At 42.9% G+C, this 24,524-nt stretch overlaps 1 protein-coding gene across 4 annotated transcripts in view; it reads right to left on the reverse strand.

The window, feature by feature from the left end:
• Positions 1–11,397: 11,397 nt before the first annotated feature.
• znf438 (zinc finger protein 438) overlaps positions 11,398–24,524 on the reverse strand; it is a 57,804-nt gene continuing 44,677 nt past the window's right edge. For all 4 annotated transcript variants that reach the window (XM_030398718.1, XM_030398716.1, XM_030398717.1 and 1 more), the window contains exons 3-4: positions 14,305–16,083; positions 11,398–14,123 (exon numbers count right to left, since the gene is read on the reverse strand). In XM_030398718.1, coding sequence (XP_030254578.1) covers positions 13,526–14,123; positions 14,305–16,055 — 2,349 coding nt within the window. In that variant the 5' untranslated portion in view covers positions 16,056–16,083 and the 3' untranslated portion in view covers positions 11,398–13,525. The remainder of the gene's footprint in view (positions 14,124–14,304; positions 16,084–24,524) is intronic.

A 24,524-nucleotide genomic window follows, 5' to 3' on the forward strand; every position in this document is an offset into this window, starting at 1 on the left:
AACGTGTTATCTCAGACAACAGTGAGGAGACTGTGTGGAGAAAGGTGAAACACTTTCAACTTTAAGATCCTGCCAGCTGTGGAGCTGCAATTCTGAATAAAGTTCCTTGGATACGTTTATTATACCATCAGGATTTGAAATACAAGCCCCATAATTATCCTTCAGAGGGACTAATGTTGTAAGTTTAGGTAAGATGACAGTAATAACCTGCTAATGCATGAGCCTTACTGACTTTATACTCAGAGGCGTATACATGAGGCGCAGAAAAAGGGATAGTGACAAATTGTTATTAGTCATGTTGTGTTCATAACCCTACTCCTGCTTCGAATATTACTTGGGCGTTTCCATTACAAGATGAAGAAGGTCCCTGTCTTGCTCTCCGCTGATCGTGTTCTACAAACTGCTTTGATAATCTGTACTGTGGCCAAGGATATTTATGAATTTTTGGCGAGTGATTCAGTCAAATAAACAAACTTCCTCACTGTTTCCACAGCAGGAGGAGTGCTGCCCCGCAGTGTACTGTGATCAATGGTGGTTTCAACTCCTGACTAACTGCAAGGCCCCATCGTGTTATGAGGTGCTGCCAGGCTCTGCTGAAACAGCTCGTGTGGTCGCATTTGGAATCAGTCTAATACCTTACATGTGTCTGCGAGGGTGTGAATACACAAACTGCGATTCTCTTTGGCTTGTCTGTTGTAGCTTTTATCACGTGGATTGATGAACTGATTTTAAGGGAATGAATCTGTCGAGCTCTGGCGCTTCGGTGATGTAAGTGTTTGACTCTGGTTCTTTCCAGCGGGAACAGTGAAGAAGCTCTCCTTCAGCGTTTTACTTTCACCCTCACTTTCTGCATCACCTCAAATGCCCTCTGAGCTGAATTTTTCACATGTGCTTCAGAGAGATGATAGAAAATCTCCCAAGTTGTATTGAGTGGGCGGAGGTGAGTTTTTGTGAAACGGCTGTGTGAGAGGTGCTTGTTTTCCCACAAGTCTTCAGGGGATTCCCCTCTCCTCTCTCTGCTGTAAACCAGCATCACCGCATCGCTGATGGACGTCTCTGTTTGGCAGGTGCTCATATACTTGGCGCCTACTGTTGCCCACAGCGATGAGGCTGTCAGGGCAGAATGCTTCCAAGAGTGCAGGGGAACATTATATTTCACATTATCTCAGAACAATAGGCCATTTCCTGCTTGCTGCAGGCCAGAGAGGCTGAGCAGGGGCTGCCAAGCTCCAGGAAGAGAGCACTGGCCTCAGAAGAGGTTGGCGTCTAAAGGGGAAACTATATGAAGTTGATGAATTGTTAGGTAGGTGGTTCCAGAGTGGGTGCGAGGTAACTAACCTGCCAGTTAGAGTGAGCAAGAACAGTCACGGTAGGTATTTTAGGTTTGAACAGAATCACTTGTCCAAAACTTTGCAGCCAGTTGGATTTTTTTTCCTTTTTTAGCCATGCTAGCCATGCTCCATGGATAGCACTGTCAGTCTGTCAGTAGATCAGCCTCTCAGTCCTGAGCATGGACTGAAACATCGATCATATGACTATTAATGCACTACCAGCAGGTCCAGTTTTCTCTCATCTACTGAAATATCTATATTCTAGCTGCATCACTGTGCAGAAGGAAGCATGCATCTACTAGCCAATGAAGCAAACTGAGGAGGACTCAACTATTGTTTACATCCCAAGTCTCCTGCCTGAGTTTTCTTGGTTTGGGCAACTGAAATTCTACAACTCAAAACAAAACCATCTATGGATAAATAGCACGACAGGTGAGAGGAACAATATGTATAATTATTTGCTGATTTTTGGGTTAACTGTCCCTTTAATGAGCTGGATGTACTGGCCAAGAGTTTGTACAGACATTAATGGTTCCCAGACATTGAATTCTAGAGATGTCACTGAACCCCTGACAGTTGTGGCCTTTCGGTCGGTATCGCTCATCATAGGTTTGACCATTTATTGCAAAAAATGGACTACAGTTATGCTCGGTGCTGGTGGCCCTGCTTTTAAGATGCTCCTTGTTCAGTTCTTTGGTTTCAGACCAAATTCCCACAAAACTAATGATGAACTGATGAATTTCCGTCAGCCTAAACCAACCTTGTGTTTAGTGCTACTTGATAGCATGCTATCATTCTAAACTAAGATGTACACCGTGGTGAACTTTACCTGCTAAACATCAATATGTAAACATCATCACTGCGGGCGTGTTAGAAGCTATCTTAAAGCACCATGGTGCCTTGTACAGCCTCACAGCTCTGATAGCATTCCTGCAGACTGTGATGAAGTCATTATTGGAGTTGTTTTGTTTTGGTAAATCTCAGTGATTTCACCACTACATTTTATCTAAAAAACAACTGGGAGGTAACTCAGGGTCACTGGCCTCTACCTCACCCAAAATGATCCAACCAGTAAGCACAGGTGCCAACTGCTTCGCAACCTCTGGAAATACCTTTTTCCTGAGTTCTCTCTCATTCTCTCACCCCTTTCTTTGAGTTGCGTAACCGCTTTTGTGTTGTATTATTGAAACGTTTGGCTCTGATTAGTGCAGCAGATGAAACGGCTAAATGCTAATGTGTGATTTCCCAGGGGGTCGCGCGGCTTATATGGGCTGCAGGTGTTTGCAGGGGAGGAGGAGGGCTTTTAAAGTGCATCAGTGCCAATTACGCTCTGCATTATTTGTGTTTGTTACTCATCGGGGCAGGTAAATGCTCCAAGTTCCTACGTGGTGCCTGTGGCTGCCTGGTACTGTTGGTATCCAATCCCTCCTCCCGCTGCTCGTGGTGTATGAGCTGTTAAAGTCAGTCAGGCATTATATATGAGAAATGTTGCGAGCCGAACCTCTCTTGGCTGTACTCTGCAGATAACATGGTATTGATTATCTTGATGGACACAAACCCTCCCACATATCAGCCCTAGGTCATAGATCTATTGTTTTCTTCTCAAAAGAATCTCTGATACCTGAGTATTTATTTCAACAGCTGGGCGTGCATGTCCAAGGCGGTTCTGCTTTGCATTTATGTTAAAAGGTGTTTTTACAGCTCTGGCTCATGAGGAGCGTTGAAGGCTCCCAGCTGTGTGATATCCTGTACGCAAACTCAGCTGCCTTCAAGATCATGCATCCAGGGTCTAAGGTGAGTAATTCACTTTTACTGTCCTGTTTCACCCTGCCACTCCTCTTCCATCTCTATCCTTTTAGGATGGACTATTCTCCGTTTCTGCTGTGCTGAGCAGACAGGCAGCAGTGCTGAGCCTCCAAGCTTCCCTTCTTTTCTCCTTCATTTAATTTTTTCTACAGTACATCACCGCAGATTTATCACCTTGTACCATTTTCCTCCCAAAAGCGTCGGAAAAGGAGGGGAATTATTCCTGGGTCCTGACAGGGGGCCTCAGGGTGGTGGGGAGGGGTTGGGCCGTGTGTTGTGGGGGAAGAAGAGAAGGAAGGAAGGAAAGTGGTGAGGTTTGAGACTGGGTCTGAAAAATGTGACTCGTGTTAATGCTTCTGTGGAGGAAAAAAGAATGAGTATAATTGATTCTGACGACCCAAGTCGGATGGCGGTCTTCCCCAGGGGGGAGACGGTGAGCGGATCCCAGCCAGAGTCACCATTGTGGGGGAAGGGACAGAGGACGAGATGGAGGGGGGGGGGGGGGGCGCCCTGCACTTTAAACACACAGACATACACACACACACGCACACGCAACACACACACACACACACACACACACACACCCTTACTCATCTCACTTATCATGTAATCCAATACATCCCTTTCCAATCAGGCTTTGGACAAAATGCACTGAATTTCAGTCTGCCCTCCTTAATCTGCTCAACCTGTGGTTAACTGCATATGACATTACATATGAATGAGCTAATTAACCTATCAAATCAGTGATGACAATTTCCCCCACTTGTCTCTTTTCTTGTCTTAATTGCAGGTGGGAGTGAGAAGAAACAATGTGTGGATGATGGGCTTCAGCTCTTAAATCAAAACCTCTCTTACTCATAGACAAACACGCACTTGCACACAGTTCTGGGCAGAAGAACCCTCCTCCTGTTATTAGTGCACGCCCACGGCTCCTTGGAGCCAGACTAAATAAATAAATTACAGATTCAGATGCTTGCTTACTTACTAACCGTGTTAGCTTTTGCGCTACATCAAACAGGAACCTCTGTGTTTGTTTGTTTGTGTGTGTGTGAGACTGTGTCTACTATGATTGTATTGATGATCGTTAGATTTGTACGTTTTCACTCATATGAAGGGTCAATTCGTCCTCCAGCAGGCCTGATTCATTAACCTTATGCGTGTGACTGCTCGGTAAATGTAGGTTACTGCTCAGGCAAACGTAATTCCCCAACGGCAAAGTGCAGCATTAGCATCCGGTTATCTCGCCGCATTCCCTGGAGCTAAGATGACTCTAGAAAGATGCTCTCTGTCTTGTTTGAATTCTGCTTGACACCCCCACTCATACAGTATGTTACCACCACACACACGTAGCAGAAACAGAAGCTAATCAAAAGCATATTTCTGATTTGGCTCAGTGAGCTGAACAGATCAGATTCTACCTTACTGTACATCACTGGATCAAAGGTATTAGTAACCATTTAACTTTGTCTAAGTTCCACAGTTTCCTCTCAAACTGTTTTGAGTCCTCACCAGTCTGGTTTCAAAGCTAAGCATAGTATTGTTACGCATTCCCTGGAGCTAAGATGACTCTAGAAAGATGCTCTCTGTCTTGTTTGAATTCTGCTTGACACCCCCACTCATACAGTATGTTACCACCACACACACGTAGCAGAAACAGAAGCTAATGTGAGAGAAATGGGGCCAGGGGTAAAATAGGCACATCATGACAAGAATAATGACACGTTTTTCATCAACTCCTGGCACGTCTTTTGCAGATGTCTAGATCTCAAGATGAGTTCTACTTGATTTTGTTGACACATCAGTCAAGGTGAAAATCAAGATGGGACAGAATCAGACCTTTATCAGGACCGATCCAAGCCCTTACATTGAGTGGATGGAGGCTTAGGGAGTTATATGAGAAGGGAGGAGAGGATTGTAACAGATGGCAGGAGTCCCCCTGGGCGAACGGCGCCTACCCCGCTTAACACTGGGAGCTTTTGACCATCTGGACCAAAAGGCAATGAGCAGCACCCCGTAGCGGATTCCCCATTGAAGCGACATGGAAAAGGAGACACAGGCTCACTCGTAGCAATGTCACCAACATACCGTCCATCAGCTCTGTGTTGTTCAATTAAAGTGTCCCACTTACACGTTGCAGGATTGAGTGATCCGATCTGTTGCTCTTCTTGCACAGGAATGAATGAAGTGGGTCGGAGGTTGGAATAAGATGCATTTGTCAACCCTTCAACAGATTAATGTTCCCGACATTTCACACCCAAACAAGGCTTGTCTTGAAGTTTATGTAGTCCCACGTGTTTACATGCCCTACCTTGGAGAGAAAAATCTTAGATAGATGCAAAGGAAGGTGCAGATGTCTTCGGAGCTGTACATTGTTCCATGTAAGAAGCACTTGCTAGAATATATGACTTTGAAGCAGCTGGTTAATCGTGCTCCTCTGGCAGAGATAATGTATTCTTAAAATCAAAAGCATATTTCTGATTTGGCTCAGTGAGCTGAACAGATCAGATTCTACCTTACTGTACATCACTGGATCAAAGGTATTAGTAACCATTTAACTTTGTCTAAGTTCCACAGTTTCCTCTCAAACTGTTTTGAGTCCTCACCAGTCTGGTTTCAAAGCTAAGCATAGTATTGTTACTGCTATCATCTAAGTTATTAATGATATTACAGCTGCTGTTGATATAGGGAAATATTGTGCTGCCTTCTGTTTGGATCTAACAAAGGCTTTGGTCACTGTTGACCATGCTTTGTTCATACAGAGGTTAAGTGATGTTGGTTTTAAATGTAATTCATGTAATCAGTTCAAGGACTACCTGTCTCATAGATAACAATGTGTGACTGTAGGAAATTATCGTTTCATGTTTATACCATCGTCTACTAGGGGTGTGCCAAAATATCGATTCTACGATATATCGCGATATTTCGTCTTGAGGTACGTTATCGATACACTGGTGCCAAATATCGATATTTAAAAATGTAAAAAAAATAAATACATTTTTTTTTTTTTTTTTTTTTTACATTTTTTTTTTACATTTTTTTTTTTTTTTTGGCCCACCACCACAACCCCTCTTCGGAGGACAGCTTTATCTTTATTCAAACATAGGTGGACAACCAAATACAATTTAAAAAATGGTTTAAGTAGCTCTGAAACCCACACATATAGATATTAATGATAGTTGTAGTCAGTGTGTGTGTGTTAAGAACAGTCACTGTGCAATATACTCTTTGTTTACTTGGCTGTCATTCATGTGAAATTGATTGACAATGTTTTGTAATTCCTGTGAAATGGAGTCAGTGCAGTCAATAAATTATGAATTTCTTCAGTGACACAGATATCGTGATGTATCGTGGATGAAATTTTTTGCAATATATCGATTATTGCAGAATCACTGTATCGTGATATTATCGTTATCATGGGCAAAATATCGTGATAGTATCGTATCGCGAGATACCTGGTGATACCCAGCCCTATCGTCTACAGGGATTCCGCAAGGTTCAGTACTGGGTCCTGTCTTATTCACAATCTATATTAACAATATTATATCTTCTATAACAAATTGTAATGCCCATCTTTTTGCTGACGATACAGTCTTTTACTGCTCTGCTAAAACTACACATAAAGCCATTACAATTCTCCAGCAACCTTTTGACTAACTTTAAGATTATCTTTTTAACCTTAAATTAGTCCTCAGTGTAAACAAAACATTATATTCTCAAGAGCCAGAGATATGTGACCACCCTTCCAGGACGCAGTATTAAAAGGGTTTCTGAATACAAATATTTGTGAATCCGGTGAGGTGTAAGGGGTATTTAAATCATATTGTTCAGATTTAGATTCAAGTACAGAGCAGCACAAGACTGTTGGCAATTGCAGATTTACATGATGTGTGGTCCAGACAGGTCGCTCCAAATCACATCTGATTGGATAAAGATTAATTCAAGATGAGTCATTAAGAATATAATGAAAGAAGATTTTAAGTTACCGGGGTCACAGGTGGTTGTAAAATGCATACACCTTGATAAGAATCAAGTACAACCCAAGCCTAATCATTTTCAGTATCAGGTGCCCTGGAAGAATAGTGACTGTTATAATCAAAGGTATCACTATTGTATCCAAACATAATTTAACACTTTATCACTTTGATAAGTAAATGTGATAAAACTCAGTTTCATCATAAATGGGTCATGGTGTATTTTTTGGAGAAAAACCTTGAGATGCTCATGTTCTCCAGCAGTGACTCTTTATCCTTTTACTCTTCATGAAACTGACACAAGCACTGAATCCCAATCAGCCCATACAGCACAGAATGTTGCAGTGATGTACCTGTGCCTGCTTATCCTCCTGAGGGTTCTCCTTCCCTGCTCCATTTAGAGCCACAGCACTGCTCGGATCGATGTCTTTCTCCAGCCGCCCATCATCAATTATTCACCTGATCAGCCCTGCTGCTCATTAGATGAGTAATCTGGGGGGGTGAGGAGAGCTGGGACGCTTTGAAACCTGAGACCCGAAAGGCAGCAGGGAAGGGAAGGGCGGATCACATCTCCAGATCGAGAGAGAGAGAGTGAGAGTTCATGGATGTGGGATTACCGATTTGTACATCTAAGTCCTGACATCCAGGAGGGTGTGTAAATCTTTGATGAAACCATAGCATCGCTTTGATGAATGTGCACACGTATCACCAACATACTGCATGTGCCGACAGCAGCTTCACAGATGTTAGTGTATTAAGACAGACTGGCAACAGGGCATCATCGGTGAGAAGTGAGAAGGTGGGAGGGGAGCTTCCATTAGCCCAAAGACTGCATGTTGCACTCAGGTTTCACCCCACCTAAGTTGTTTTCGAGGACATCTGTGGTCAGTGTGGGTCACATTTTTACTACTCTATAAATCACGCCCTGCCATTCTTCCAGCGATGCTAGTTTTGTTACTCTGTGCCTCTGTGCATGTTGTTTAGCGGTCTGGTTTCTTTATTCTAGATCCATGCATCAGGGTCAAACAGCATTTTCAAAAATAAAATCCTGCTGAGAGTGAATATCAGACACAGTCTTCACACACCTTGAAATCAAAAATCAAAATAATCATAGCACTCTGCAACACGACAGAGTCGAACAGGTACACACACTGAGCAGGTATATTTCATCTCATATAAGCATCGATCGATAAGTCGAGAATTTGCTCTCTGGCAGAGCTGTACAACTGTTTGTCCCACGTCTTTCTTCCTTAATCTCAACACTTCCAGGACTGCAGCAGTGTTGAAAGGGGTGTAGCTCAGGACCCAAAGAAAGAAAGAACAAGAGAAAGAAAGAGAGCAGCCCCCAGTTCTCCTTCTTTCTCACTGATCATGTACAAGCAGGGGGGTGGCTTTGATCTCCCCTGTCCCCCTGAGAGCCACAGTGAGGTGGGAGTGCAGTGTGACGGCTGTGGTACACGTTAGCTCTGATTAAAGGGAAATATGCATCACCGTATAGCGCTTTCCTTTTTATCTGTGCCTGCGATGTGGTGCGATGGCGACGGTAGATTGGGTCCCGATATGTTCTGATGTCGCAGCTTTATCTGTGTTTGGAGCTGAAAGCCACCTGAAGTGGAGACACTCTCGTTTGAAACCTCTGAGTCCCTCTCAGGAGTTTCAAGGAGTTGAGGAGTTGGCGTAAACCTAGCGGAGGTTGTTTTGTGTCACAGAGTTGCTCTCTCTCTCTCTCTCTCTTTCTCTGGCTGTTGCCTGTTTGAGTAGCAGCAGAAATCACAGTAGAGGTGCCCTTTGAACTTTAAAAATGGGGTCATGTGCCTCCAAATCAATTGGAGCTGAGGACCTGCATTCCACACTGGTGTGGCAGTGACTACCAGGGCTGGGCCTGCAGCAGAGAGAGCATTCGGCTCTGACCACATAGAAACAAATGTTCGCACAAATTCAAATGTTTGTTCCTGTTTTCTGTAAATCTGAAAAGAGTAGTTTAGCATTTCTTTTTTGCTTTGAATGCATCTTACAAGCAGAAAAAGACAAGCACGGGGAAAAAATGGAGCTCAGAACTCATGTCATCCCCATTTATTAAATATGAAAAGCATACAGCTATTGGTTTTATGCTCTTCTCAGAACAAAACCATACCTTTCTCTGTGCTTCCACAGTCTTTCAAATATTTAAAAATTCTCCCACTATCACGTTACATTTCCAAGCTAGTTTTAGTTACGTGGCTCATGTGTGGTCCTTTTAGTGAAAGAGACAATGGTTTGCATCAAAAGGTAGAAACATTTCTACACATATCTGTAGGTTTTATTATGCTAAAACGGGCAGATGTAAGGTCTGTTTGGTGGGGGCAGCACAGTGGTAAAGCATATGTAGGCTCTTAAAAGCCCTTTGGCTAACCCACATTGCTTGACCCTTACATATGACACACATGTACAGACTTAAATATCAATTAACCCGATTCTCTGAAACTCATCTGATAAATACACAGTGACCCTGACCTCTGTCGTTTGTGCTTCAGGAGATGAAAAGATCACATCTGCAGGGTATGTGTGAACTCTTGTTTTTTTGTTGTTGTTTTTTCCTAAAGCTGAAAAGGTTTAAAAGCAGTTGTTTGTTTATCAAGATCATTTTTAGTTCCAGCTTCTGAAAAGTGACTCCTCAAACTATACAGACTAATAAAGAAAGAATAATAAAGTCATGGACATAATTTATTGGTGGAGTGTTGAGGCTGAGTTCAGGAGTCTCACAGTCTGTGGAATGAAGCTGCTCTGTAGTCTGGAGGTAAGGAAGTGGATGCTTCTGTATCATTTGTCAGACGGCAGCAGGGTGAACAGACCGAGGCTGGGGTGGGTGTTGGCTCTGTGCAGACATCTCAATTTACGAAACATGCCAGTTGGTGATGTTTCAGGTCAGAAGAATTTTTATTGTTGACAAGAACTAGAACAAGAGATATTTTTTTTTATATCAATGCTGGCTCATGATTCTATAAATAACCCTTTTGGTCTGTCTGTCAGTCCGTCTCTTTGATCGAGGAAGATCTCAACTACAGGATGGTTCACATGAAATTTGGAAAGCATATTATTGTCCCCATCAATATAATTTCTATCTTAGTTCCCCTGAATTTAGTCTGTCATCATCAGGTCAAATGTTTAATTTCTGACAAATACCATCTCAAGTTAAAGTGACAACAAGGAACTTTTAAGTGTTTATGAAACAGTATGGTGATTCCTCTGATGATTTTAGATGACCTGTAACAGCAAACGAGACCATCAGCGAAAAGACTGTTATTTTTATAAAGTTGTCATTATTGCCTGTGCTTGGGTCTGATTGCATTTATCACACATCAAAATCACAAATAGATACTGTACATTACCTCATTGCAATCCATCCTGCAGTGTCATACTGCTTTTGTCAAAAGGGGCTGCTAAAATCAACAAAAACTGAAAATTCCTCGTAGTCACTTGACATCAACATCAAGCTCAGCTGTACTTACTGTGAACTGCTAATTAGCAGATTCTGGCACGCTTATGCTTTCAGCTAAGATGGTGATCATGACAAACATCGCTTGCATCACGCAAAAGCATTGGTGCATCTACTGCCGCGTTCAAGCAACTCCAAACCCCAAACGTTTCCGACCCCTACTCGTAAAAAGTACAATGGAAGGCCACTTTAAGTCAGAAATTCCTACTTCGTTTGGAACACAGCTTAAGAACAACTCCACAGCAGTGCTCACAGTCATCATTGTAAACTGTTTATCTTTAGGTTTTGAAGAAACAATTCAAAGATGTTTCCCCTCATTTTTATGACATTTTATAGACCAAACAAGTAATTAATAATAATAATAATAATAATAATAATGATAATGATAATAATAATAATAATAATAATAATAATAATACCAATAATAATAATGGTATTAATAATACCAATTAATACCTTAATACCACATTAATACCAATAATGGTATTAATAATACCATTAATTATTAATAATACCATTAATAATAATGGTAATATAATACCATTTCATGGTGTTTTTCAATTTCTGAGGCCCATATACAGGTGGAATATGATCATACTATGTTGTGTTTAAACTTTGTTCCTGGTCTGGATCATACCAATGTCAACAATCAGAGCAGCATGGTGAAACTTAATGTGGCCAAAAAACATCAATTTAGAAAATGTATCACAGATCCGATCTCAATTATCCACCTGTCCTTGACCCATAAACTGGTCAAATATAGTAAAAAGATTTCTAAGTAAGTCTGCTTTAAGAATGCACAACAGTCACAGAGTCCTCAACAAAGCATATCTTTATTATCAGAAACATTGGGTTCTTCAGGTACACAAACAGTAACAAGCACAAACACTTTCAGGCTTTTTTTTTTTTTTGGACACAGTCAAAGTATTAAGTGAGCCAAACACATTATATGACCAAATGTGTGATTTTTCACTTTCTGACTTGTGCTGACAGTCATGTATGTTTGTCATCTAACTGAGGAAAGAAGAGTCTGACCCATAATTCTGTCACTTCCTGGTTTGTGTTGAGGGCTTGAAAACAAAGGACAGCTCACTGACGAACACCCCAACATGGCATTCAATCAACAGTAATACTGTTAACCGTCGTTGACCCTCTCGATATGCAAGTGCAATATGTAAACATCAGTGCTTTGCCCTTCATTCAAAGTCCAACATTTTGTGTCAGAAACATAAGGACAGCTCGACATGGCTTTTGCTTTTTTGTTTTGCCAGTTTTGGCAATGATATATATTCATCTCGTTTCCCTCCTCCACTGTGACAGAACAAAGCAGCTGATTCACTAGTTACTCTATGTAAATATATATTTTTTTCTCAATATATCTATATATACTATCTATAGAATTAGTCTATATAGCATACATATACTTTTGGTAGAGTTTTTAAAACATTCAGGTACATTCACTTGACCCTGTGATGTTTTGTTTTTTTCTTCATGTGAAAGATAACCACTGACAAATGTTAGCAGAGCTACTTGCCATGTAGTAATGGCCTCTCAATCAATAAACAAGACATTAAGCATCCCCCAAATTAGAAGCATACATAACAAATGTCCCAGTGCTGGTTCTTCAAGGACCAACAACAAGCATAAATATACTAAAAGACCTCTGTATTAATCTAGAGTATAAAATAGCATATTTTCTGGACTTGACAACAGTTTACATTAACTCTAATAATAGAGTCTGGGTGCACAAAATTCCACAGGTGCGTACATGAGCTGGCAACCACAGGTAGGCAATTCAATGGTTTCCTTTGCGTATTTACTAATTCAACAAAAGGTATTCTGTCAGTGGTTAAAACGCTTAAATGCTAAACTCACTTTTACAATCACTAGTGTGAAAAGACCCTTGGCATATTACAGAATACACATAGAGGCATTTATCAACAAGTCAAGGAGATAGAACTTGGCCTACAGAGGACCACACTGACAATAAGCCACATTACGCATGAACACTGATTTTTTTTCGAAAGGCCACAAGGATGTCACTTGGGTGCTGGTTAAAGTGTTCCTTCATGGGTCCAGGTTGGCAAAGGACCCTAATGCTGCCCTTATCAGACAATATAAATTTTCCGTTACAGGAGCAATATCAAATCACAGGATTGTGTACATACTGATTATTTTTAACCTGTAAGAATCCAAGGCCAAAGGATTAATTGACAGCCAGTGTGATAGTAGACAGTGTGCCCATTTAGGAGATTTACATTTCTCAGTATTTGGAAGGGTCAATACCCCCCCCCCCCAAAAAAAAAAAAAAAAAAACCCAAACAAAAATATTAAAAACTTCACGTTCCCATAGTGGTATCTAGCAATGCAGATTTGGATGTTTTAGACCAGATGTCATCCTCAAGATTTCTGCCTTCACCTCTAGAAGATGGAGCTGAGAATAAAACCAAATTATCTGCATGGCTAGATAATCACAAGAGGTGTTTGGGTGAAATGACCTTTTAACAGTTTTATTGTGTCAGCTAGGTTATAAATTACCCTTTTAATAACATTTAAATAAGCAGTACAAAAAAAAAAAAAAAAAATCCAACAGGATATTAAATACAAACCTCCAAACAAAATGAAGTCCAAAAACAGAACAGTGCAATCAAAACAACAACTTGAAAAATAATATTGTCTATAAAACTGGATTCTCTGACCTGGAGAGAATATCCCATATGAGTTCTAACACAATTTCTAATTTCAATTTTCACCATTAGCTTGATATTCTTTTTCTGTTCTTTTTGTTTTTTGTTTGGACCAAGTCAAATGCCTCAACTGGTGAAAGATGAAACTAGTGTTAAAAGACATAAGAGAAACCTTCCATCCCTGCGCTGCTGATTGTTAGGACTGAGTGTGTATGATGTGGAGCCACAGTGAAGGGCTCCATGCACATCTACGGGCTAGGCTGGATAGTGCGGGCTTGGAGCAGGAGTGTCCAGATCCCCGTCCACCTCAGCCTCTTCCTGGCCAGAATATGAGCTCAGGGCATCCCACAGCAGGCTGGGCTGCTCACAGTGGTGGCGACTCCTCCAGTGCTCCATAACTCCCTCTTTAGTGTTCAAGACCTCGCTGCAAAGCACACAGTTAAAGGCTGCACCTGCTGCAAGAACCCCAAGACCATTGCCACTATCTGGTGACGAGAGGATCCCGCTCTCCTCTCCCCCCTCGACACGGTGGTGGGACATGATGTGCCTCTTAAGCTTGGAGAAGGAGAAAAACTCCTCATCACAGCTGCCACACTTCACCAGGTTACGCTTCTCGTTGAGCTGCCGCCAGTAATGGGCAGCGTGTTTTACGAGCTCCATCTCAGCCTCGCGGCCACCTCGCTGGTGTTGGCCATCGGGAGGCTGGACCTGGACCTCCTCCCCATGCACATACAGCAAATGCATCTTCATGTCAGCAAAGGTAGGAGTGATGGCCTGGCAGCGACCGCATTTAATCTGCAGCTCCACTGGGTCCTCACGATCCTGCTCATCTGATGGCTCTGGGGAGTTGGCCCTGGTGAGGAAAATACATGTTACAGCTTATTTAAAACTTTTTTGTAATAAATGTTGTCTAGTCAGGCAATTAATATCTTAAGCCACCTAATCTTTATGTTGACATCTTTGCATAAAACTTGCTACAGGGTTATTGCCACAATGAAGTAGGTGCACAATTGGTAATGACTCAAATTTCTCACCCCTCCACAGACACATCATCCTCATGATGGGTGATTGATGGCTCCACGGTCAGCACCACTTTGTGGACCTCTCTCAGATGACTGAAGTAAACCCCCACATATCCAAACGCCTTCTCGCAGAACTCACAGCCTAGGGACCGACGTGGACGTACCTCAGAGTGGTGAAGCTTCATGTGGGTGCTCAGGCTGCCAGAGTGAGCATATGCTTTGCGGCAAACTGGGCACACGTAGGGCCGACTATTGGTGTGACTGTTCATATGGCTCTGGAGGTGATGATTGAACTGGAAACAGCGGCTGCAAGTTGGGCAACGGTGGAGTGGACGGCTACCTATGAACACTCTTGGATGGGAGGCACCTCTCAGGTGGAGGGTTACTGGGGCTGATTGAGGGGGACAGTCCAGGGCCTTGGATGTGGTAGTGGTAGGAAGCTGATGACCAAGTACAAGCTCCTGTTCATGACAATCTGGGGTGATGGCAGGCAAACTAACCAGCTGGGGAACTGTCTCCATGACCAACATGGGTTTGGGTCGGATGCTGCGGTATTTCTTTGAAATATCAACTTCCTTTTGTTTAGAGCCTGGAACGACAGCTGGCGGTTTTTCTGGGACCCTTCTACGGAAGAAAGACAAGGACCTCTTCTTTTTGGCCTCAAATGCCAAGATGTCTTCCATTGTCTTTCTCTTCCTCCCTCTCTTCTTGCCAGGTGGTTTCTGGAGAGTTCCCAACTCAGGCATGAGTGTGGTCTTGGCCTGGGACTGTAGAGTGGAGTTTGGCACCTGGTTGTGACCAAAGGCTTCAGCTGTCTCGAGGGTCTTGGATGTAGGATCTAACGGGCTGGTGAATCCTGTTTGGCGAGAGAAACCCTTCTTCACTGGGGACAAATGGCTGAGCTTGGTGGCTGGGATGAGGCTGTTCTTCATTTTAGAGTATGGCAGGATGGGCAGTTTACCCTTAGGCGGGGATGGGATTATCTGGACTGCTTTGCTGAAGATGGCTGGGGACAGGACAGTAATGCTGCCCTGGGGCTGGGCTGCAGCGGGCTTAGATTGACACAGCCTTACTGTAGTCTGACTTTCCTCTGGGGGTTTGCCTGGGGAGCTTTTTACAGCAGCAGGGGGGTACTGGAGGTTCTGAATAAGGCTAGCAGGTCGTTCAGAGCCGTCTGGTGCTAGATCTAACTGAGAATCTGGGTACTGGACAGCATTGTCTGGGAGTAAAGCAGTAACAGAGATGTCAGAGGAGGCTGGGTCAATCAGAATTACTTGCTCTGAAGACTCCTCTTTCGGCACTAGGGTTTTTGTGTGCTTGGACTCGTGTTGTTTTTTCATCAACCCTGTTGATGCCCCACTCACCACTGACTTGGTCTGTGCTGTCACATCATTCTTGGAGGCCGTTTTCACCCTAGCAGCTAGTGGTGGAGATTTTACCTTATCTGTCATCCCCTTGCTTCTCACTGGCTGGTATCTGGGAATGGGCAGCTTGAGATTCTTTTGAATGGACTGGGTTTGTGGCTGCTGTGGTGTCTGAGAGGAGACAGAAGGGGGCAGTGCCACCAGAGAGAAAGTGCCATCCTGACCAGCTATTTGCATCAATGCATAGTTTTGGGTGGGCACAATAATGGACTTGGGGCTGGAGGCAGTGGACGCTTCAGGGAGGGCAGAGGGAGGCTGGCAGGACAGGACCGCAGGGGAGGGGGAAGGCACCACGGCTGGGGCCTTAGGGGCGATGCTCCGGAACTGAAGACTCTTCATCTGAAAGGCTGGACTCAGTGGCTACCAACTGAAAAAAAAGAGGAAACAGTTTTATTAGTTATTGCACTCGAGACGTGAACCTTTCCAGACTTAACTTAACATTTTAGCCCAAACCCTCTGAAAACCTCAAGTTTCCATACCAACAGTGAGTATATGATTGCTTAAATTTGTTTGGTTTAACATACTTAATCAGAATCAGAATTCCTTTATTAGTCCTAAGTAAATTTGTGAAATAGGAACATTCTAGATGGACACACAACTTCCTGTGGTCCTTATACCCCTCTACTTCCTGGAAGGATCAGCCAGTGAAGCATGAAAGCTGCCCAACGGCAGGATCTTTACCAGATCAGGAGGGGCTTCTCTCTCATCTCCCCCTCCACTGACCAGCACTGCAACCTGGCCGAGGGCAATGAGGATGCCCCTGAAAAAAGCACTGGATTTACTTTATCATCCGTTGTTCACAAACAACGTTTCATGGTCCCCAGCAGGGATAAGGCTGTTCCACTCAGTGGATTGCCATTCTGACTGTGTTGATACAAAATACAGCTGAAGTCGAGGGGGAAACTATAACCTCAGAGTGAGGTTTTAAACAACTCTATATTATCTAAATCTACCATAGAGTTTCCATCCATCAATCAAAAGCCACAGGTATGCCTTCAAAAACAAAAGGCAAATTCCCTTCATTTATATCAATACTGTATCTTTATATCAAAAGGAGGGAGAGATTACAGTGGAATGCTTCAAAGGGCCTAATTGTAAACAGACTCAGAGGTTTGAATTTCACATTATGACCTGACCTTCAATAGCAGCGTTTGATACCGGCAGAGTTCCAGCTCTACTCTATATTACTAATCAGATTAAAGTGCAACAGTCTGGTGTCACAAAAGGCAAATATTCAAAAACAGCTTCTCACAAAAAACCCTCAGTATTCATTTTCAAAGCAATCTGGGCAAGAAGCTTCACAGTCAAAAAGAAAGGAGAAAAGAAAATTTGCAAAAGGGCATATTGTTTAACAGCTGGAAGTGTTTCTGTGTGGGGAGACTATTTATACAGTACCCCTACCACATTACGACTCCATAAATCTGGAGATAAAGCCGCGGGAGGCATTTTCCTTTGGGCATTTTATGTGGCTATAGAAAGTGGGAGAATAGGATGGAGGCAACGCTTGGCGATTAAGTCTACCAGGTTCACAGTAGGACATTAGGGAGAAAAAAGTGTGTATCAACAGCTGGAGAAGCAGCCAGTAGGCCTGAAATCCTTTTGTCACAGATGACTCAGCAGGAATCATCTGACACCAAGTAACTCCGGACAAAAACAAATTCAGCTTCGCCATATTGTGCAATAGTGTCTCCTTCCACCTGTAAAGGTAGGAATTGAACTGGAGCAGGATGGTCATTGATTTTGAACTTTAAAGAAAATGCAAACACAAGGCCTCTCCCAACAATTGTGCTTCTTCATATGCAAATGTGTTCAGTGTGTTTGGTGTTTCAAACACGTAATGTGCTTGAGTTACAGTACATATTGCAGGAGGAATCTGGGACAGGAAGAAAACCGGAGGAACTACACTTGTGATTGGATCTCACTTCCCCGCTCTGTATGCATGTAAACACATAAGTACATCACTGAAACAAATGGATCCAGCATTTTTTGCACAAATTACTTAATGTATAATGTTTGCAGAATGAGGAAAGGAGGCCCAAACAGTTAAACGTTTGTTGTAGATAGCATAACAAAAAAAAGTTTAAAAAGCTTCTGATGATAACTCACAAAATTGACCAGTGCTTTAAGGCAGTCTGGGGACCATCTCTACAGCTGTCAAATACCAGTAAGTTGCCTGTATTGGTTATGGTTTACTGTTCCCTATCAATTAAACTGTGTTTTCATTTATACATTTAGTATGAATAAAGAAATCAGTTGAAACTTTGCTCAAACAACTGTTGAGAAGTAAGATGCACTATAGACACGGATGCAGAAAGGCTGGAACAGCAATATCGGAACAAACTTTTTACAAGAAAAGAAATGCTTGGGGTTAAATGCTATTGTCAGTGTTCTAATGTGCTCATAATGATCTTTAGCAGGTAATTATTGCAATATTCATCAACTTACTTTGATCTGATGATGATGCTAGATAGAAAGTTGAATCAAATTTCAATAGTCAAATAGTGTCCAAGAACCATGAGTGTATATCAGATTTTGTGACTTGACACGTTGTAGGTGTTGAGATACTTCAACAGATAAGTCAAATATTTGATCTGCTGGTTGCACTGGAGGAAAAGTCATGGGATCAGGGAAATTTCAAGGCAATCCATACGATAGTTGCTGCTGTATTTCAATCTGGACAAAAGCGGTGGACCCAGAGATCTTGCCATTCCTTAAGCCACTCCACTAATGTGGTTAAAAATAGTGAGAGAAGATGCTGACTAATCCTCAAACTAGTACATCAACAGGACATACCAAAACAGGCCCAGAGCACCTTATAATGAAGCATTCAAACCTTTTCAAAACCATGGCGATGACATTCAGTGCATTTACTACAAAACTGTGTTTTCATAGTCAGACTAGATTTTCTAATTTGCATGGGAGTGAGTTGGAGTTCGGCGAGTAGAAGCTGCGAAGGCCAACTATATGTATAACTGATCTGAGAACAGCTGGTATTTTTGCAGTACAGCGTTGCAATGATGTCTAGAGGGACTGAAGCTGCTGATTTAACACACACTCACACTCTCTGAGCTCTACTACAGAAGTACACTGATACAACAGGTGAGTGTCTGTGTTGATGATACAGCCTCAGGTCACATCTAATTATTCAATAGACAGAATGGAGCAGTCTCTTTTAAAAAGGTGCAGGCCGACCAGTTTTACAATGTGAAAAACCCCAAAGGCTGCCCATTTCCACGCTCTCTTTCTATTATTCCTCTCTACAGCATGTGAGTCCTCTACTTTCATGCTTTGCTTTATATTGCGGGATTCTTTCCTCAGTGTGTGCTTTTGTCAGTATAATCGGCATGTTAACAACCCTGCCTGTAGTTCAGCCATGTGGGAGAGGTTAGAGGACAATGGATGAGAAGAAAGGCAGAAGGCCTTTATTCACTTGTTGATGCATCACTGACAGACGACTTGCCCCGTCATCATCAGTCTCTTTAACCACTCTTCTATTTTTTAATCTGGACCACTTATGGTGCTCTAAAAAAAGATTTGTTATTGAAGGCTTTGGAAACGGTAGATCTCGTGCTAAGTATTTTGTCATTAAAGTTTTAGTTTTTTTTAAATCGGACAAGGGAATCCTTTTCCTAATATTCCTAATGTCAGAGTGCTTTAAATGCAAAACTCAATGCATGTTGTACAGGACTGCTGAAACGCTGTCCTAGAGGTGAGAGTTGTTCTCTGTCGCCTTTGCGATTACGCCCTCTTCTCTGGAACTTCTTGGTAGGTTCACACTCATGTTCTCTAATGAACATTGAAAGCTTAAGAAGTGTCTGGTATACATGTTTCAACACAATTTGATGGCAGAGGTCTATGGAGACTTCACAAGACTTCATGGCTTAGATTTCGGTCCAAAGCACTGTGAATTGTGTGCTTTAGGAAATCATGTCCCACCAACTGAATTTGCCTCTAATGCAGATCTATGCAGGGAATCTAGGGCAGGGTTTCCTGCCATGAAGTTTAATTTGATCCATCAGATGTTTCCCGTGAATGTTAAATAAAAAAAATGAATTACACAAGCTGATCTGTACAGTTTTATTTTTTAATAAAGTTAAAATGTCCTTTAAGTCCCCACAAATATTTTCCATACTCTCACACAATGACGTGTGTATAAAGAAAAGTGGTCTTAAAGGACATGTTTGCCCAAAAATGATCATCTCCTCCCCCCGTGCTGATGGAAAGTCAGGTGACGTTTCCTAGACCACAAAACATTTCTGGAGCTTCACAGCAAAACAATGTTGCAGCGTTCTTCCTAAACAACTGAAGTAGATAGGGACTTAGATTAAAACATGAAAAAACAAAAAGGTAAACAAAAAATGGCTCCATACAGCTCATCTGACATAATCCAAATCTTTGGAACCACCAAGATCCTAAATTGATTTGCTCCAAAAATGTTTTGTGAATTATGAAACTTCGCCTGACATTCCATCAACTTGGGGGGGAGGAGATAATGACTGAATCTTTCATTTTTAGTTCAACTATTCCTTTAATACTTTTAAAAGCAACAACAACCCACCTGATACTGAACACTAGGGCTCAGATGCATTTGCCTATTAACCAAGGTATTGTCTCAGGGCTTGAAAATGCCCTCAACTGCAAACCTGTGTCCAACTGTTGGTGAGATCTGACTGGCTTTGTCTCAATTCTAAGGTGGCGTCACATGGCTAAGCAAACGGGAGAAATGTACAGGGGGCTCACACATGCTACTCAAATCTGCTGCTGGATTTGAAACAGCAACCACTCTAATCTGACTGAGGTCAGAGGTCACGGCTAGGTTGGTGCAAAAACCTAGTTTCTGGAGAGAATGTGAGAGAGTGAGAGGGAAAAAGAAGGAAAAAAAAGGGTGGGGGGTTATCTACAGAGACAGATTATCAGGTAAAGCCAGTGGGGTTAGAGGTGAGGATCTGCTGTTTATGCTGGAAACAGGTCAGGGTTGAGCAGTAGGGCAGTGTTGGGATGGGCCAGGCATCCACCTGGAATGGAATGAAATGGTATGATGTGAACTGCACAAGCTACACACACGCAACTAACACTCTCGAGCCCGAGCCCGAACCCGAGTCACATGTAGAGGTGGTCCAGCCAAGGCCGATTGACTAACCAGCCAAAACAACCTGCTTATTGTTCGCCCGTAATGCAATTTAGTGCGAGGCTAAAGCGCTGCTCTGTGAAATGTCAAAACAGGAAGAGTGCTGTGTTTTGGTAGCATCCCTGATGCATTCTCTGATTCCACTTTGTCTCGCGTTTGGCCAGCTACTGTTCAAACTGCAGAGTCCAGCGTTTTGCTCTCAGTCCAGTCTGCAGACCATGGCCGGGGGCCAAACACAAGACAACCTCCCCTGTTCACAAGAAAAAGGTAAGCTTTTAAAAAAAACGTTCGCATGTGAAAATGTCAGTCTGTGGATGGTGTTTGTTGACAGAATAGAAAAGGGGAACGGAAGGTAGATTTTCTTTTTCTCTTTTGGAGAGTTCTAAAAAAAAAAAAAAAATCTAATCTGAGATGTTTTGAGGGGAGCAGAGCAGGGAGCAGAGGGGTGTGAGCTCTGTTATCTCCCTTGTAGGTGAGAGCAATGCTCATCTGGGACACAAAGATAGAGCCCGGAGATGGAGGGGGTCTGGAATGAAGTGTGAGTGTGTGTGCATGTGTTAGTGTGGGTGTGGGAGGGAGGGATAGAAACCCAGCAGAGGCCAAGCTCCCCCAGGTTTTAGCCCAGATGAAAGGCCAGGATCTGGGCTAGATAAGAGGACAGATCACGGGGGGTCGGGGCCAGCCGGCTGTGAGAAGCCATGTCCAGCGGCCATCTTTCTCCAACCTCCTCCCTCCCTCCCACCCACATACACACACACACACACACACACACACACACACACACACACACACACGTAAACACATGTACACAGCATGTGGGATTAGTGACCCTGAGAGAGTTAGACAGGTAGTTAAAATAATTTAACATTTCTCTCTCACCTTTATCAGGCCATTATTAAAACACAATAAAGGACCACTCTGTGACTCATTCAGTCCAAGAGGAAATCAGATCATTCCATTTGTTTTTTACTCCTGAGTGAACTTAAGCTTTATCTGTGCTCGATTGCTTCTCCCTGCATGCATGCTAACTGTTCATCTTTGCTCTCCAGGCTAAAGTGTACATGTATGTGTGCGTGTGTGTGTGTGTGTACGGGGGGGAGCTTCGGTCTGGAGCGAAGGCGGTCATGTGGAAAATGAAATTAGTGTTTGCAGTGCTCCTTGTTTAATCTCAGAGCTCCTCTGAACGAGAGAGCCAAGGAGTTGGAGAAAAGACGCATGCGTGCGCGCACACGTGCGCACACACGTACACACACACACACACAGTGAAAGGTGTCGCAAGTGAGAACATTATGGCACCATATGGTATTCATGGCATGCGAACAAACACACAACCGTATGTCATCCACTGTCACCTGAGCAAATCAATAACAGGGAGAAATCCATTCCAATTAGGATCCTGCTTCTCTGCCCTGCTTGTGGATGTAGATGAATCGATACAGAAAGCCCTCTGCTAACCTGTCGTTACTCTTAGAGCATACGCTGAACTGAGACTTGTTCATCTACCTGCTCTTAGAAATGAGAAAACTCACTTATCACTTTCATATGCAGCTGTTTCTAGGTATGAACATTCCAAGCAAAGGCCCCGATTGGTTTAGGAATTCCGGCTTGGTGTTTCACAACAGACAAGCTGGACACTCAAAATGAGGCAGCACTCTTTGAAGGCAGGATGCTGTAAACCACTGACAACCAATGACCTTTGACCCAATGTCCTGCAAGGCCATGTGTCATCTCTGGGAAGCCGTAACATCTTCAACCATCCATGCTCATGGATGAACCAAATGAGCAAATGACTTCACGCACAAACAAACAGTCACATGCTCATGAACAACATGGCTGCTGCCTCAGAGCTGAATGGCGCTGACATGAACTGGAGGTGACAGCAGTGTGCCCCTGTGTGTGTGTGTGTGTGTGTGTGTGTGTGTGTGTGTGTGTGTGTGTGTGTTCAAGGTCTCAAGTGTTAGGCCGCCAGCACCGTGTTAGCCATCCAGACTTTGCTCGACACTAAACCTTTACCTGACCTTACCCTCTGCCGTGACATTTGGACCCTTGTGAATAGGTCAAACAGCACTTAAGAGTGGTGGAAAAATGGAAGAGAGATGGAGGAGCAAAAGGCTCTGAGAGGGGCTGTCAAAGCAGGAGAGCGACAACGGATGTGTCTCTGAGAATGTGTTAGAAGCATAAATAACTGAAACTTGCAATATTCCTCAAATTCCCATCATCAAAACTGTCGCAGACCTTATTCAGTGATGAGTTAGTTCTTTGGTTTGTAAAGAGCAGAAGGCCATCACTCTGTGTGACAAAACATCAGGATGAGCAATTTTAAATGCCACTCTGCTAAATTCAAGTCTGTGAAAAAGCACTGGCAGTGTCAGATATTTTGTTTCAGAAATGTGCCGGGTCACTGATGTCAGGATGTTGCTCCAAGTAGAGTTTGCTGGGTGACCAAGAGGAACAAGACAGGGATGACAACATGCTGGTAAAATAGCTACAGAAGTAGATAACCCACATGAAAAAGGGCATATTGGTGGATGAGTGACAAAATAGGACATACAATGTGTCATTGTCTACCAGTGTGGAAGCATTTAAACTCTCATTGCAAAGCTGTAAACACTTTTCAAAATGGCCAAATAGTGAGGCTCTGGGTTATTGGGTTAGGCCAGCTACCAAGCCAAAGCATCAGTATTTGATGGCCTGGGAAAGAGACTCAACAATCAGCTATCTTCAGAATTGCACCTAAACCAGCAGACTTCCAGAGTGTGAGGGGCCCAGACACACCACACCATTATAAAAAGAACTAGCAGTCTGTGTTTGGGCCAAAAAAGCTGCACTTGAACGTATCAAACAGACTACAGCTGACAGCCAGCTAACTCATCTGCCTACCGTTTTCACACCACTCTCACAAATAGAGCAACTTCTAATCGAGAATATGTTCGATTAAAAGCTGCAAATATCACTGGTGAACAGGCAGAGGCAAAGAAAAAAGAAAAAAAGAAAAAGAAACTGCACTACATGGGTAAAATCATGGATACGCAAGCAAAAGGCTCTTGCTGTCTTTTTCCGTGTCTCTACTCACGCCCCAATTCACTTAGCTGAGCACTGTTGTCTAAAAAGCAGATGACAAGGGACGACACAACAACTAGGGCCACAGACGTTCACCAACATTTGCCAATGGCCTACCTTCAGCCAGGTGTATCAGGACCCTTGCAGGCATTACCCTAATATCAAGACCATGCTCCCGTTAAAGCTGGACAAGACATACAGAATGTAAAATGGCCACCAGCTGATGACGATCTGTCAATCATCAATAAGGAGCCACAAGCATGGAGCTTGGTTAGACCCTGGACCACAGTGCTTCAAATGTTGAGGGGCATGAACAGATCTTTGGCACCTAACAATTACAATAATATATACAGCAGGTCTGTGGTGATGTGTGCAAGAACCTGTAAACTAGCACAAAAGCCATCCGAATGACCTACAGGCCTCGGTGTGCTTTTACCAGATTTATGTTCCGTTTGGAAAGTGACTCAACAAGTCTTGTGCCTTTCCATTAGAGACAATAATGAGGAGGTGTGAAAGTAGACATTAGGAGATATCTGTATCAGGGATCATGGCCACAACATAATAGGTTGAACATTGCATACAAGATTCGTACATTCAGACATACTGGACTATTTTCAATA

This window comes from Sparus aurata, chromosome 19 (genome assembly GCF_900880675.1).
Source record: "Sparus aurata chromosome 19, fSpaAur1.1, whole genome shotgun sequence".
Lineage (NCBI taxonomy): Eukaryota > Metazoa > Chordata > Actinopteri > Spariformes > Sparidae > Sparus > Sparus aurata.